The 16,144-nt window shown below is 40.8% G+C and overlaps 2 protein-coding genes across 2 annotated transcripts in view; both read right to left on the bottom strand.

Moving 5' to 3' along the window:
- The window catches only part of LOC123607357 (zinc finger protein 558-like), a 100,989-nt gene that overhangs the window by 72,434 nt on the left and 12,411 nt on the right, over nucleotides 1–16,144 (bottom strand). The gene's annotated exons all lie outside the window — the stretch shown is intronic.
- The window catches only part of LOC123607356 (zinc finger protein 558), a 28,300-nt gene continuing 12,421 nt past the window's right edge, over nucleotides 266–16,144 (bottom strand). Inside the window, exons 5-7 of the mRNA XM_045496523.1 lie at nucleotides 4,689–4,784; nucleotides 3,950–4,032; nucleotides 266–3,467 (exon numbers count right to left, since the gene is read on the bottom strand). Coding sequence (XP_045352479.1) covers nucleotides 2,685–3,467; nucleotides 3,950–4,032; nucleotides 4,689–4,784 — 962 coding nt within the window. The 3' untranslated portion in view covers nucleotides 266–2,684. The remainder of the gene's footprint in view (nucleotides 3,468–3,949; nucleotides 4,033–4,688; nucleotides 4,785–16,144) is intronic.

The raw sequence follows: 16,144 nt of genomic DNA on the forward strand, positions 1-16,144 counted from the left end.
AAGCTTATACTGAGTACTCAATAAGTTCGTATTTTCATAAGGCATTCAGAAAAGTGCCTCAGCTATAGGAAGGGCTACATAAATGTTTAGTCATTTATTAATGTACTGAAATACTTCATTATAAAAAAAGACCCCTACATAAAAAGGAACAATTCACAAGGAAAAAAAAAAACTAATCCTGAATGTATTTAGTTATACATCCAAATATATAAAGAAAAAAATGACAGAAATGACAAAAAAAAAAAACAAAACAAAACCCTGTTAATCCATATCCTTAGAAGAAGACTTTAATAGACATCTACCACTAAATAAGTTTGAGGACAAAAACCTGAATGTACATACTATATCTGAAAACACAATTAACTTGAGTTAATGGGCACATAGTCTACATCGAAAACTTAGAGAATATACATTATTTTCAAAGAAGCATGGAACACTTATCAAATGGGACCAACTACTGGGTTTCCTAGTTAGATACTGCATTTGGCTGGACATGAACAGAACACCACCTCAAAAACAAACCCCCCGAGAAAAAGACTTTGGCTTCAACCAGTTAGAGGTTACTTTTAATCATGTAAGGAGTAGTCTGGGCATAAGCAGTCCAGAGCTGAGCCCACCAATCAGAGGTCCGGGGGGAGCCCATGTCACTGTCATTTTGTGCTGTACTATGGTGTCTGGCATCACGATCAAAATAGAGCGCTTCCGACTCTTGGCCTTGAGTCGACTTTCAAGAGAAAGCACGGGCAAGACGAACAGGATACAGGTGGGGAACGGGCCAGATGGTGTTCTCCCCAGTGACTTCTACCTACTCCTCATGGTCAGCAGAGCCAGGCAATACCTCTCTGGGCCTCAGAGAAGCCTTATTAAGTTGCGCATTTTTAATCCTGCTCATTGACAACTTGAATGACAACGAAAACATTTTTTACGTAAATGAGTGGGGGACGATGGGCATTGGGAAAGAAGCTAAACAAAATGCCATACTAGAAGAGAAAGATAAAAAACAATCAGCATCGTAAAGTCCGCTTACCTGACAAAAATGCCATTAAACTAGAAAAAGTATATAGTAAATACGGTCTAATTTCCACTAATGATAAACTAATTCACTCAGGAGATACTCAGAAATGTCTTTTTGGATATGCTATGTACTGATGTTTTTAAAGAGTAAATTAGAGTTAACATGTTACATACAAAACTATGGAACAAAATTTAAGGTTTATTTTAGGTATGGCTATAGACGTGTTTATACTAAAACAAAAAGACTGAAAATTAATGAACTAGTGGCCCGATCTTAGGATGAGATAAGGGTAAACCCACACTCAAAATCGATAATTTCCATTCCCAGTTTAACTTATTTTGTGGCCCCTCAGTAAAGAGCTGAGGCATCACTTTTCTAGGGTTTCCCTACAATGTGAGTTCTCACAAACCAACAAAGAATCACTGAAAGATTTTTTCCAAATTGATACACTCACAACTTTTGCCTCCAAAGAAAACTTCCTATTTTTCCTAATGTAAGAGGTATCAGCCAAGGCATTCCCTCAGTCTTTATATTCACAAGTGTCTTTGCAGTGAATTCTCAGTTTCCTAAGGAATGTGGAAAAATGACTTTCCAGTACTGATGACATTCGAAGGGAATTTCTCTCCAGAATAAACCCTCGTGTCTCTTAAAAACTGAGAGAACATTCGAGGCTTTCCCACAGTAATTGTATTCGGAATCTCTCCCCATCTTTCGCTCAGTAATGCAAACGCTTGTGCTGAAGGGTTTCCCACATTCCTTTTAGGATTCCTCTGTAGTGATTTCTCACATGTGCTCTATGGGATGAGTGTCGCTGAAGGCTTTTGCATTCTGAGGATAGTCCTAAGGTTTTTCCCTTAGCGTGAACTGTTATGTGACTCCCTAGAGATATCACTGAAGGCTTTCCTATAGCTACTGCGCTCCTCAGGTTTCTCTCCACACATAATCTTTTGTGCACATTAGGGTGAGTTTGAGCTGAAAGCTTACCACAAAGATTGCACTCACGAGGTTTCTCTCCAGAGGGAATTGACATAAGTTACCGAGGGCTACTTCATATACAATAGATTGACAGAATGAGAGTCTGCTACAGGCTTTTCTTCACTGATTTCATGGAAACTCCTCAGATGGTTCCTTATGATCTGTCTCCTGATATATATACCCTGTGTTGTTTCTTCCCACTCTGTAAGCAATACAGTACGGAAGGAACGATAGTATGTCCTCCTGAGGATGGGTCAAAAAAGACAATGAGGCTTCTGCATTAGCTCTCCTGTAGATCACATGCTTTGGGAGGAACCTGATGCTACATCATGAAGATACTTGGCCCTCTGGAGAGTGAAGTAATGAAGATTCTCTGCCAACAACTGGCATTGACTTGCTAGACATGTGAGTGAGCCATTCTGGAAGCAGATTCTGTATCAGTAAAGACTCCGATGATTGTGGCTCCAGCAGACATCTTGATTTCACCTCATGACAGATTCTGCGCCAGGACTACACAGCTAAGACGCTTCCAGATTCCCGACCTACAGAAATTATAATAAATGTGTGAGGTTTGAAGCCACTATGTTTTGGAGGGAAATTTGCTAGGCAGCAGCAGATAACTCACCCATCTAGTGAGTTACCCTCAGTTGTCTGAGGGTTAAGAGATCAATGAACGCTTTCCTAATTACTGTACTCATATCCACCTATTATGAATTCTCTTGTGCACAGAAAGGTAAGAGTTAGTGGTGAAAGATTTTCCACAATGATTACATTCGTAGGGTTTCTCTCCAGTGTGAGTTCTCACGTGTTTCTTAACAGCGGAGAGATTATTGAACGCTTTCCCACAGTTACTGCATTCATAGGGTTTCTCCCCAGTGTGAATTCTCTTGTGCACAGTAAGAGAAAAGCTACTGCTGAAGGATTTTCCACACTGATCACACTCATAGGGTTTTTCTCCAGTATGAGTTCTCATGTGCTGGGTCAGATAGGAGCTCTTCCTAAAGGCTTTCCCACAGTCGTGGCACTCATAAGGTTTCTCCCCCGTATGAATACTATTATGCCCGGTGAGGGAGGACCTCGTGCTGAAGGCCTTGCCACATTGATTACATTCATGGTGATTCTCTCTCGTATGAATTCTCTTGTGGCTTTTGAGGTTACAACTGGTGCGGAAGACGTGGAAACACTGATTACATTCGTAGGGTTTTTCTCCAGTGTGAATTCTCACGTGCAGCCTAAGGGATGAGGGATCATTGAAGGCTTTGCCACAGTCCGTGCATTCATAGGGCTTCTCCCCATTGTGTATCCTCTTGTGAATGGTCAGGTAGGATCTACTGCTGAAGGACTTGCCACACTGATTACAGTCATAGGGTTTTTCTCCAGTATGAATTCTCTTGTGCTGAGTGAGGTTAGACTTTGTGCTGAAGACTTTAAAGCACTGATTACATTCATTGACTTTCACTCCGAGATGATTTCTTTCCTGTTGAGAGACGAATGATAACTATCATTTACAGTATTTTTAATATTTAATGAATTTTATGTCATAGGAATTCTCTTTTTCAGGAATTCTGTTATATTATTACCAATTGACATTTTGGCTATTTTCAGTGCTTGTATGTGGCTTCTGCCAAGTTTGAGCTGTTAGAAGTTAAAAAAGAAGGATGCTTTGCCACAAATCCTTATCATATTCACAGAGCATCTTCTGATAAACTTAAGACCACTTTATATTTCAACGATCAATATCATAGTCACACTTTAGGAAATATTTACAAGTGGAAACTCCCAGTGAAGAAACAAGTTTGGAGCTAACTTACGGTTTTCTCCAAATTCACAACTTTTCACAGTATCTCTCCAGAGACAAAATTTCCTCATGTGTAAATGATACGATGACTGTTTACTTTGTGACTTTTCTAACTTACTTTCCTACTGTAAAAACCCAGAAATCAGCCAGGTTAGTCTTACCGCTTTAATACCATTGGAATGTTCTTTTCTAAAAACGTGCTTCTTAGGAGTTAACCATTTGGCTTTAAGTACAGTCTCCAAACCTGAAACAAATTGAAAAGAAATTTAAGTTGATGGAGGAAAGGAATAGTAAAGTACATACATGAGTAAAGGCGGACTCTGAGGGATCAGGGTTTTTGAGGAAGTTTGCCATGAAAGGGATGTGAGTATGAAAACTATAGGTATTAAAGGATTCTAGAAGGATTAAGACTGATCAGAGATTTACAAAATAAGGGATTATCAGGAATGCAAAGTAGGAAGGAATTGGATAAAGTGCTCCTATGAGATTTAAACTTAAAAAGGAAAAGAAATGTATTAGCATTGTCCGATGACAGACAGCAGCTACACTTGTGGTGAGCACAGTAAAACTTATAAACTTATCAAGTCACTACGTTGTGCACCTGAAACTGATGTAACACTAGATGTTAAGTACACTTCAAAGGAAAAGAGATACGTCTTTCCCCCCACCCCCCCCCCCGAGTCCAAGGTAACATATGAGATGTTGAACAGAAAGGTAAAAAGAAGGAGCATACGCGAAGAAGCTCATACCAAATGTTGTTGGCCGTCTCTGCCAGAAAAAAGGACATGTTACAAACTTCCCTGATTGACGTTTCCTGAACGTACTATTCCCATGCCCCAAATCACTGGCCAGGCCTATTCCTCAAGAAGACTCCTGTCCGCCTGTCCACCTGGTGCTCACCTGGACAGGTGCCTGGAAGAATTCCTCGCTCCTGTGTCATCACTTTGTCTTCTTGCTCCAGCTGGGAGGTCAGACTGGGTTTATCAACACGACACCCTATTTGTGGAGAAAAGACACATGATGTAGGGGGACTGTGCAGGTGACAAGCAACTCCATGAAACTGGAGCCAACAATTCTGAAGACGAGCCAGGATGACTTCTGCAACAGTGGAGTAACCACGCATAAATTCTAATGGGTATAGTAACTCTCCAGAAACAAAAATTCAAGCATCCTCAATGTCCAGGTGACAGGATATAAACAGTCCCAAAGTCCATGTCCAAGTTTACATAACATACTTCAAAAGCTCTAAAGCTTTTAACCACAGAGAATATAAAGTCAGGGTAAGGAACAGCTATTCAGTTCACAGGGAAGGCATCAGACAGAAAGCTCCAGGAGGGTGGGGACCACGTCTGTCTCATTCATCACTACATTCCTAAACCCAGCACAGACCCAGGGACATCGAAGTGCCTCAGAAAGACTTGTGAGAAGTGACAACAGTGAAAATTAAGGGCTGTTAAACCGAAAGTCCATAACTCCACAAAAACGGTGACTGGACTGGGGAACACCATCAGAACCAACTTTATCAGAACTTTGGAAACTTATCAAAAGTTGACAGCAACTGGAAAATGTTTAATCAAGGACAACAACCAGCTGACATGTTAACTGACCCCTGTCTAATCTATTCACTGCTTTGGCTGTGACCTTGCAGATGACAGCCCACATTCCTAGTACTGCAGGGAGCAGGGGGGACCTATTTATTGTCAAAGATCCGTGGTTGTCTGATTTGACTTTTCTGGCTTGCCTTTATCTTTTTAATTTTTAATTTTTTATTATTTTTTTTTACTTTATAAACTTTTTCTTACACTTTTTTTTTCAATATATGAAATTTATTGTCAAATTGGTTTCCATATTGCCTTTATTTATCTAATCCCACTCTCCAAGGGCTGAGCTGTCTACCCACGAGGCATGCGCTGAACACATTTAAAGGCAAATATCTCAGCCATCACCACCAGAGGCAAGTGAAATAGTAGAGGAAAACAAAAAACTAACCAAGAAGCCTGGGAGGAAAACTATGGAATAAGATGTTTGGGGGAATTTTTAAAAAATTTCCCTCATATTTCTTTGAATCTAGAAAGCCAGGGTCGGGCACATGGTCAGAAAAGACCTGAAATTGCATTAAGTCCTCAATTCTGGCTGACCTTCAGGTTCTGCACAAGCAGAAAGTAAAGATTATGGAGAGTTGCCAATTGCCTGCTGATCTTGAAGGTAGGCCCTGGACACCCACACAGAACACATCTGCAGAGACTACAGGTGTTTTACTTTTTGTTCCAGGTCTCCAAGAAAATCTCTGACCAACCACTAGCTAACCACGAAACTAACATAACAGTCTTCAGGGACCACACGTGACAAATACAGATTACAAAATTAGTATAGAGGTATCACTAAACATACATTCCACAGCAACAATAACAAATTCTGGTGGTGGAGAGAAATCGGGGATTCCAGAATTGCTGTGTAATAATGTTCCAAATGTCCAGTTTTAACACTAAAAGTATGAGGCAGGCAAAGAAACAAATGTATGGCCCATTGCAGGAAAAAAAAATGAGTAGAAACTGCTCCGAAGGAAGCCAAAACATCAGACTCACTAGTCAAAGAATTTAAACGTTTTTTATTTAGTTTTTGAGAGCGAGAGTGTAAGCAGAAAGAGCCGAACTGGGCTCTGCACTGACAGGCTGACTACAATGAGCCCGATGTGGGGCTCAAACTCACGAACCAAGAGATCATGACCTGAACTGAAGTCAGACGCTCAACCAACTGGGCCACCCAGGCGCCCCTCAAAGGATTTAAGTCAACTCTTTTAAGGATGCTCAAAGACCTAAAGAAAACCGTGACAATTCTGATGAGCTAGAACCCATGTTAAAGAGACAGAAATTACAAAGAGAAACTACACAGAAATTTTGGAGTTGAAAAGTACAATAACTGAAATGAAAAGTTCACAAGAAGAGTTCAACAGCAGATGTGAGCAGGCAGAAGAAAGAATCAATAACCATGAAGACAGGATGATTTACATTACCTCCCTGGAAGAACAGAAAGAAAAAAAGAAGAAAAAAAATAAAAACAGAGCCCAAGAGACCTGTGGGATCCCATCAAACATACCAATATACACATCATGGGAATTCATGAAGTGGAGAAGAGAATGAGGTAGAAAGAATATTTGAAGAAATAAGGGCAAAAATTTCCCAAAATTTGACAAAGACACAAATGTACACAGCCAAGAAGCTTAAGAAACCCCAAGTATAAGGTTACACTGAGAGGCACAGAGATCATGAGCACATCTGCCCTACAAGAAATGCTAATGGGAGACTTTCAGGCTGAAATGAAAGGATAATGGATATTAATGCAAATCCACATAAAGAAATAACCTGATAATTGAAAATACACAGGCCAATAGTAATTGGCTATTTTTGGTTTATAATGCTTATCTTTTTGGTTTGAAACTCTTTCTCTTATATGATTTAAAAGATAAATGCCTACACCAGTAATTGTAAATCTCTGTTAATGGGCACACAAGGTATAAAGATGTAATTTGTGGCAAAACAAAAGAGAGCAGGTGTGTGTGTGTGTGCGCAGGTACATAAGAGCAAAAATTTTATATACTAGCAAAACAAAGTTGGTATTAAATCAAAATAGGCTGCTATGAATTAAAATGTTAATTGCCAGACTTTAAGCTGTATTACAAGCTGTCATCATCAAGAAAGTATGGCACTGGCATAAGAACAGACACTCCGATCAATGGAACAGAATAGAGAACCCAGAAATGGACCCACAAACGTATGGCCAACTAATCCTTGACAAAGCAGGAAAGAATACCCAATGGAATAAAGACAGTCTCTTCAGCAAGTGGTGCTGGGAAAACTAGACAGCGACAGGCAGAAAAATGAAACTGGACCACTTTCTTACACCAGACACAAAAATAAACTCAAAATGGATGAAAGACCTAAATGGAAGACAGGAAGGCATCAAAATCTGAGGAGAAAGCAGGCAAAAACCTCTTTGATCTTGGCCGCAGCAACTTCTTACTCAACACGTCTCCAGAGGCAAGGGAAACGAAAGCAAAAATGAACTACTGGGACCTCATCAAAATGAAAAGCTCCTGCACAGCGAAGGAAACAATCTGCGAAACTAAAAGGCAACTGACAGAATGGGAGAAGAGAGCTGCAAATGACATATCCGATAAAGAGTTAGTATCCAAAATCTATAAACAACTTCTCAAACTCAACACCCAAAAAACAAATAATCCAGCGAAGAAATGGGCAAAAGACATGAAGAGACACTTCTCCAAAGAAGACATCCAGATGGCCAACCGACACCTGAAAAAATGCTCGACATGACTCATCATCAGGGAATAGAAATCAAAACCACAATGAGATACCACCTCACACCTGTCAGAATGGCTAACAGTAACAACTTGGGCAACAACAGATGTTGGCGAGGATGTGGAGAAAGAGGATCTCTTCTGCACTGCTGGTGGGAATGCAAATTGGTGCAGCCACTCTGGAAAACAGTCTGGAGGTTCCCCCCAAAATTAAAAACAGAACTACCCTATGACCCAGCAATTGCACTACTAGGTATCTATCCAAGGGATACAGGTGTGCTATTTCGAAGGGACACATGCACCCCCATGTTTATAGCAGCACTATCAACAATAGCCAAAGCATGGAAAGAGCCCAAATGTCCATCGATGGATGAATGGATAAAGATGTGGTGTATATTTATATGTATATATCACATTATATATATACCACACACACACACACACACACACACACACACACAATGGAGTATTACTTGGCAATCAAAAAGAATGAAATCTTGCCATTTGCAACTACGTGGATGGAATTAGAGGGTAGTATGCTAAGCAAAATTAGAGAAAGACAAATATCATATGACTTCACACATATGAGGACTTTAAGACACGGAACAGATGAACATAAGGGAAGGGAAGCAAAAATAATATAAAAACAGGAAGAGGGACAAACCATAAGAGACTCTTAGATATTGAGAACAAACTGAGGGTTACTGGAGGGATTATGGGAGGGGAATGGGCTAAATGGGTAAGGGGCATTAAGGAATCTACTCCTGAAATCATTGTTGCACTATATGCTAACTTGGATGTAAATTAAAAAATTAAATAAAAATTAAAAAAAATAAAATGTTAACTGTAATCCCCAGGACAACCATTAAAACAAATAAATAAAAAGAAATGACAGGGAATCAAAATGGTCCATGAGAAAACATTTAACACACACACACACAATGAAAGAATTGAGGAACAAAAATGATAGAAAACATGTAGAAAATAACAAAATGGCATAAGCAGGTCTTTCTTTATCAATAATAACCTTAAATGTTAATGGATTAATCTGTCCAACTAAAAGGCAGATTTGGGCAGAACAGATAAAGAATATCCAATTATATGCTCTCCGTAAGAGACTCAACTCACATCTAAACACACTAAGAGGGAGGTAGGGAGGGGTCAACATGGCAGAGAAGTAGGGGGATCCTTACTTCCCGCCTCTCTCAAAGAAGTGCTGAAGCCAAAGGACTCTGAACCCCAAGAGTCTGGGAGGAAAAGAGACCGAATCTACCAGGAAGAAAATGGGACAACTTGAGAAAGGATAGGTGGGTGATTGTGAACTGGGGGAGACAGGACAGGGTGGGTAGGCACAGAGGGGAGGGATCCCCTTCTGCGGAGAGACAAAGGGAAGAGAACGGCTAGGGAAGTGTAGGACTGTATCTGCACAGGAAAATGACCTCGTACGGGGACTCAGAGGGATCCCATCTCTAACGGCAGGACTTTCTTCGGCCTGGGGCCGGCTCCCTGTTCACGCACCTGGGGAGGTGGGGAGCCAGCCCTGGGTTTGGTGGTAGGTCAGGGGCGCAGTCTGCAGCGGGAGAAAGCGGCCACTTCCCCAGAGCGCGGTGGGACAGAACAAAGCCTGCCTGTGTCCGCCACCCCCGGGGCTCAGTGGCGAGGTCAGCGACGCAGTCTGCAGTAGGAGACGGAGGTCCTCCTTGAAGTGCGGTGGCACAGACAAAGCCAGCCGGGACCACCTATTGGGCTGCACTGAGAGGTACTTCCCCAGTGCCAGAGCGCATGGGAACGGGACTGTGGATCTTAGCCAAGCGCAGGGTCAGGGGAGTTGGTGGAGGGAGAAGGACCGCCCCGTCTGCACCCGTGACACAGTGAGGAAGACTCAAACTGAGTCCACCGGTTGGGGTCTGTGGAGAAGAGACTGGGGGATCACCATTGCCGCCCCCCAGCACCAAGGCGGGCCTCAGGGATCACTCCCGGGGCCCACAGTGGAGGTGGGTCCAGACTATGCCAAGCCACGCCCCTTTGCACTGGGTAACTGCGTATCCACCGAGGGGCACAGACCCCGTGGACAGCGACTCCCCACAAGCGATGCAGCATTGCCTGGATTAACTCTAGGTCAATTCTGGAGAGAGAGATATATTCTCCCTCCCACTTCTGCTCCTTATCTCTCCTCCCCTAGGCTGGTTACTCTGGTTATTGGTCTGTCTAAACAGACATATTTAATCCATTGTCTTGATACATGTTCTACACCTCCTTCTTCTCCTTCCTTACACTCCTTTCTCTCTCTCTGGAATAATCGAGCAGTATAGTTTCTCTGGGTAACTTTATCTTGGTTTCATTTTCCCCGCCTCCTTCTTTATTTTCCTTTCTCGATGGATTAAGCCTTTTAGTCTCTCTGCCTGGTCAATGTTTATTTTTTCTTTCTCCTCCGCTCCTGTCATTTCTCTTCGTAACTGCTCTTCCGTCAGCACCGCCTCCACCCTGTTCTTTCCTTGTAGTCGGTGTTTTGGGTTTTTTCTTTTGGTTTGTTTTATTTGTGTGTTTGCATGTTTTTGTCTCCTGTTTTCCTTTCCAGGGCTACTCCAAGGAACAAATCAAAGCACACCTGGTGGAGGGTCCAAAACATCACTACGAGTAGGGAAATAAAATAACCAAAGTCACAACAGAGAGCAAGTAACACTCTCCAAAAAACACCTCCTGAAGGGCCAGGCCTGGACAGTGTATGACCCCCACCACCCTCCCTTTAATATAGCAGTGCTCGCAGGTACAGAGCACACAGCAAGCTTTTAAAACTCATAAGGGACAGAAAACTAGCCAAAATGATGAAACGGAAGAATTCCCCACAAAAGAAATTCCAGGAAGGAGTGACAGCTAACAAATTGATCAAAACCAACTTAAGCAATATAACTGAGCAAGAGTTGAGAATAGTCATAAAACTAATTGCTAGGCTTGAAAAAAGCATAGAGGACAGCAGAGAATCTATTGCTAGAGAGATCAAGGGACTAAGAAATAGTCATGAGGAACAAAAAATGTTGTGAGGTGCAAAATAAAATGAAGGCAGCCAAAGCACAGATTGAAGAGGCAGAGGGGAGAACAGGTGAATTAGAAGATAAAATTATGGAAAAAGAGGAAGCTGAGAAAAAGAGAGATAAAAAAATCCATGAGTATGAGGGGAGAATTAGGGAATTAAGTGATGCAATCAAACGGAACAATATCCGTGTCATAGGAATTCCAGAAGAAGAGAGAGAAAGGGGCTGAAGGAGTACTTGAACAAATCATAGCTGAGAACTTCCCTGACCTGGGGAAGGAAAAAGGCATTAAAATCCAAGAGACACAAGGAACTCCCTTCAGACGTAACTTGAATCGATCATCTGCACGACATACCATAGTGAGACTGGCAAAATACAAGGATAAAGAGAAAATTCTGAAAGCAGCTAGGGTTAAACGGGTCCTAACATATAAAGGTAGATGGCCACATAAGGGTAATGGCAGACCTCTCTACTGAAACTTGGCAGGCCAGAAAGGAATGGCAGGACATCTTCAATGTGATGAACAGAAAAAATAAGCAGCCAAGAATCCTTAACCCAGCAAGCCTGTCATTCAGAATAGGAGAGATACAGGTTTTCCCAAACAAAAACTGAAAGACTTCATCACCACTAAACCAGCCCTACAAGAGATCCTCACGGGGACTCTGTGAGTGAAATGTTGCAAGGACCACAAAGTACCAGAGACACTGCTACAAGCATGAAACCTACAGACATCACAATGTCTCTAAACCCATATCTTTCTATAATAACACTGAATGTAAATGGACTGAATGCTCCAACCAAAAGTCATAGGGTATCACAATGGATAAAAAACAAGACCCATCAATTTGCGGTCTACAAGAGACTCATTTTAGACCTGAGGACACCTTCAGATTGAAAGTGAGGGGATGGAGAACTATCTATCATGCTACTGGAAGTCAAAAGAAAGCTGGAGTAGCCATACTTACACAAACGAGACTTTAAATTAAAGGCGGTAACAAGAGATGAAGAAAGGCATTATATAATAATTACAGGGTCTATCCATCAGAAAGAGCTAACAATTACACATGTTTATACGCCAAATACGGGAGCCCCCAAATGTATAAAACAATCACAAACATAAGCAACTTTATTGATAAGAATGTGGTAATCGCAGGGGACTTTAATACTCCACTTACAACAATGGATAGATCAGCTAGACACAGGATCAATAAAGAAACAAGGGCCCTGAATGAAACATTGGATCATATGGACTTGAAAGATATATTTAGAACTCTGCATCCCAAAGCAACAGAATATACTTTCTTCTCAAGTGTGCATGGAACATACTCCAAGAAAGATCACATACTGGGTCACAAAACAGCCCTTCATAAGTATGAAAGAATTGAGATCATACCATGCACACTTGCAGATCACAATGCTATGAAACTTGAAATCAACCACAGGAAAAAGTCTGAAAAACCTCCAAAGGCATAGAGGTTAAAGAACATCCTACTAAATAATGAATGGGTCAACCAGGCAATTAGAGAACAAATTCAAAAATATATGGAAACAAATGAAAATGAAAATACAACAATCCAAATGCTTTGGGATGCAGCAAAGGCAGTCCTGAGAGGAAAATACATTGCAATCCAGGCCTATCTCAAGAAACAAAAAAAATCCCAAATACAAAATCTAACAGCACACCTAAAGGAACGAGAAGCAGACCAGCAAAGACACCCTAAACCCAGCAGAAGAAGAGAAATAATAAAGAGCAGAGCAGAAATAAACAATATAGAATCCAAAAAAGCAGTAGAGCAGATCAATGAAACCAAGAGTTGGTTTTTTAAAAAAATAAACAAAATTGATAAATCTCAAGCCAGGCTTCTCAAAAAGAAAAGAGAGAGGACTCAAATAGATAAAATCACAAATGGAAATGGAATTATTACAACCAATCCCTCAGAAATACAAGCAACTATCAGGGAATACTATGAAAAATTATATGCCAACAAACCGGACAACCTGGAAGAAATGGACAAATTCCTAAGCACCCACACACTCCCAAAACTCAAACAGGAAGAAATAGAAAACTTGAATAGACCCATACCCAGAGAAGAAATTGAATCAGTTATCAAAAATATCCCAACAAATGAGAGTCCAGGACCAGATGGCTTCCCTGGGGAATTCTACCAGATATTTAAAGCAGAGATAATACCTATCCTTCTCAAGCTGTTCCAAGAAATAGAAAGGAAAGAAAAACTTCCAGACTCATTCTATGAAGCCACCATTACTTTGATTCCCAAACCAGACAGACCCAGCAAAAAAAGAGAACTACAGGCCAATATCCCTGATGAATATGGATGCAAAACTTCTCAACAAGATACTAGCAAATCGAATTCAACAGCATATAAAAAGAATTATTCACCACAATCAAGTAGGATTCATTCCTGGGCTGCAGGGCTGGTTCAACATTCGCAAATCAATCAATGTGATACATCACAATAAAAGAAAAGAACCATGTGATCCTCTCAATCGATGCAGAAAAAGCATCCTTTCTTAATAAAAAACCCTTGAGAAAGTCGGGATAGAAAGAACATACTTAAATATCATAAAAGCCACTTATGAAAAGCCCACAGCTAATATCATCCTCAATGGGGAAAAACTGAGAGATTTCCCCCTGAGATCAGGAACACAACAGGGATGTCCACTCTCACCACTGTTGTTTAAACATAGTGTTGGAAGTTCTAGCATCAGCCATCAGACAACAAATGGATATCAAAGGCATCAAAACTGGCAAAGATGAAGTCAAGTTTTCACTTTTTGCAGGTGACATATTATACATGGAAAACCTGACAGACTCCACCAAAAGTCTGTTAGAACTGATACGTGAATTCAGCAAAGTCGCATGGTACAAAATTAATGTACAGAAATCGGTTGCTTTTTTATACAGCAATGATGAAGCAACAGAAAGACAAAGAAACTGATCCCATTCACAATTGTACCAAGGACCATAAAATATCTAGGAATAAACCTAACCAAAGATGTAAAAGATCTGTATGCTGAAAACTATAGAAAGCTTATGAAGAAAATTGAAGATGATACCAAGAAATGGAAAAACATTCCGTGCTCGTGGATTGGAAGAATAAGTATTGTTAAAATGTCAATACTACCCAAAGCAATCTACACATTCAATGCAATCCCAATCAAAATTGCACCAGCATTCTTCTCAAAGCTAGAACAAGCAATCCTAAAACCTGTATGGAACTACAAAAGCCCCTGAGTAGCCAAAGTAATATTGAAGAAGAAAACCAAAGCAGGAGGCATCACAATCTCAGACTTTAGCCTCTACTACAAAGCTGTAATCATCAGGACAGTGTGGTATTGGCACAAAAACAGACACACAGACCAACGGAATGGAATAGAGACCCCAGAACTGGACCCACAAAAGTATGGCCAACTAATCTTTGACAAAGCAGGAAAGAATATCCAATGGAAAAAAGACAGCCTCTTTATCAAATGGTGCTGGGAGAACTGGACAGCAATATGCAGAAGAATGAAACTAGACCACTTTCTCACACCATTCACAAAAATAAATGCAAAATGGATGCAAGACCTGAATGTGAGACAGGAAACCATCAAAACCCTAGAGGAGAAAGCAGGAAAAAAACCTTGTTGACCTCAGCCATAGCAATTTCTTACTTGACGCATGTCCAAAGGCAAGGGAATTAAAAGCAAACGTGAACTATTGGGACCTCATGAAGATGAAAAGCTTCTGCACTGCAAAAGAAACAATCAACAAAACTAAAAGGCAACCAACAGAATGGGAATAGATATTTGCAAATGACATATCAGACAAAGGGCTAGTATCCAAAGTCTATAAAGAACTCACCAAACTGCACACCCAAAAAACAAATAATCCAGTGAAGAAATGGGCAGAAGACATGAATAGACATTTCTAAAGAAGACTATCCAGATGGCCAATAGGCACATGAAAAAATGCTCAATGTCACTCCTCATCAGGGAAATACAAATCAAAACCACACTGAGATACCACCTCACGCCAGTCAGAGTGGCTAAAAGGAACAAATCAGGAGACTATAGATGCTGGAGAGGATGTGGAGAAACGGGAACCCTCTTGCACCGTTGGTGGGAATGCAAACTGGTGCAGCTGCTCTAGAAAACAGTGTGAAGGTTCCTCAAAAAATTAAAAATAGAACTACCCTATGACCCAGCAATAGCACTGCTAGGAATTGACCCAAGGGGCACAGGAGTACTGATGCATAGGGACACATGTACCACATGTTTATAGCAGCACTTTCAACAACAGCCAAATTATGGAAAGAGCCTAAATGTCCATCAACTGACGAATGGATAAAGAAGATGTGGTTTATACATACAATGGAATACTACTTGGCAACGAGAAAGAATGAAATCTGGCCATTTGCAGCAACATGGATGTAACTGGAGGGTATTAATGCTAAGTGAAATAAGTCAGGCAGATAAAGACAGATACCGTATGTTTTCACTCATATGTGGATCCTCAGAAAGTTAACAGAAAACCACGGGGGAGGGGAAGGGGAAAAAAGAGAGGGAGGGAGGAAAACCATAAGAGACTCTTAAATACTGAGAACAAACTGAGGGTTGGTGGGGGGGGGGTGGGGGAGAGGGGAAAGTGGGTGATGGGCATTGAGGAGGGCACCTGTTGGCATGAGCACTGGGTGTTGTATGGAAACCAATTTGACAATAAATTATACTTAATATACAAAAAAAAAAAAGAGGTAAGCAAAAACAAACAAACAAACAAAAAAACACACTAAGGGGTTGAAAGTCAACAGATGGAAAAATAGATTCCATGCAAACAGCCGCCAAAAGAGAGTGTAGCTATGTTAATTTCAGGCAAAATAGACTTTAAGACAAAAACTGCTACAAGACACAAAGAATGATCTTATGTAGTGATTAAAAGGTCAAATTATCTAGAAGATGTAACAATTACAGATCAATTACAACAGAATTATAAATTTTTTTCAATATAA

The sequence above is a fragment of the Leopardus geoffroyi genome, chromosome A2 (assembly GCF_018350155.1).
Source record: "Leopardus geoffroyi isolate Oge1 chromosome A2, O.geoffroyi_Oge1_pat1.0, whole genome shotgun sequence".
Taxonomy (NCBI): domain Eukaryota; kingdom Metazoa; phylum Chordata; class Mammalia; order Carnivora; family Felidae; genus Leopardus; species Leopardus geoffroyi.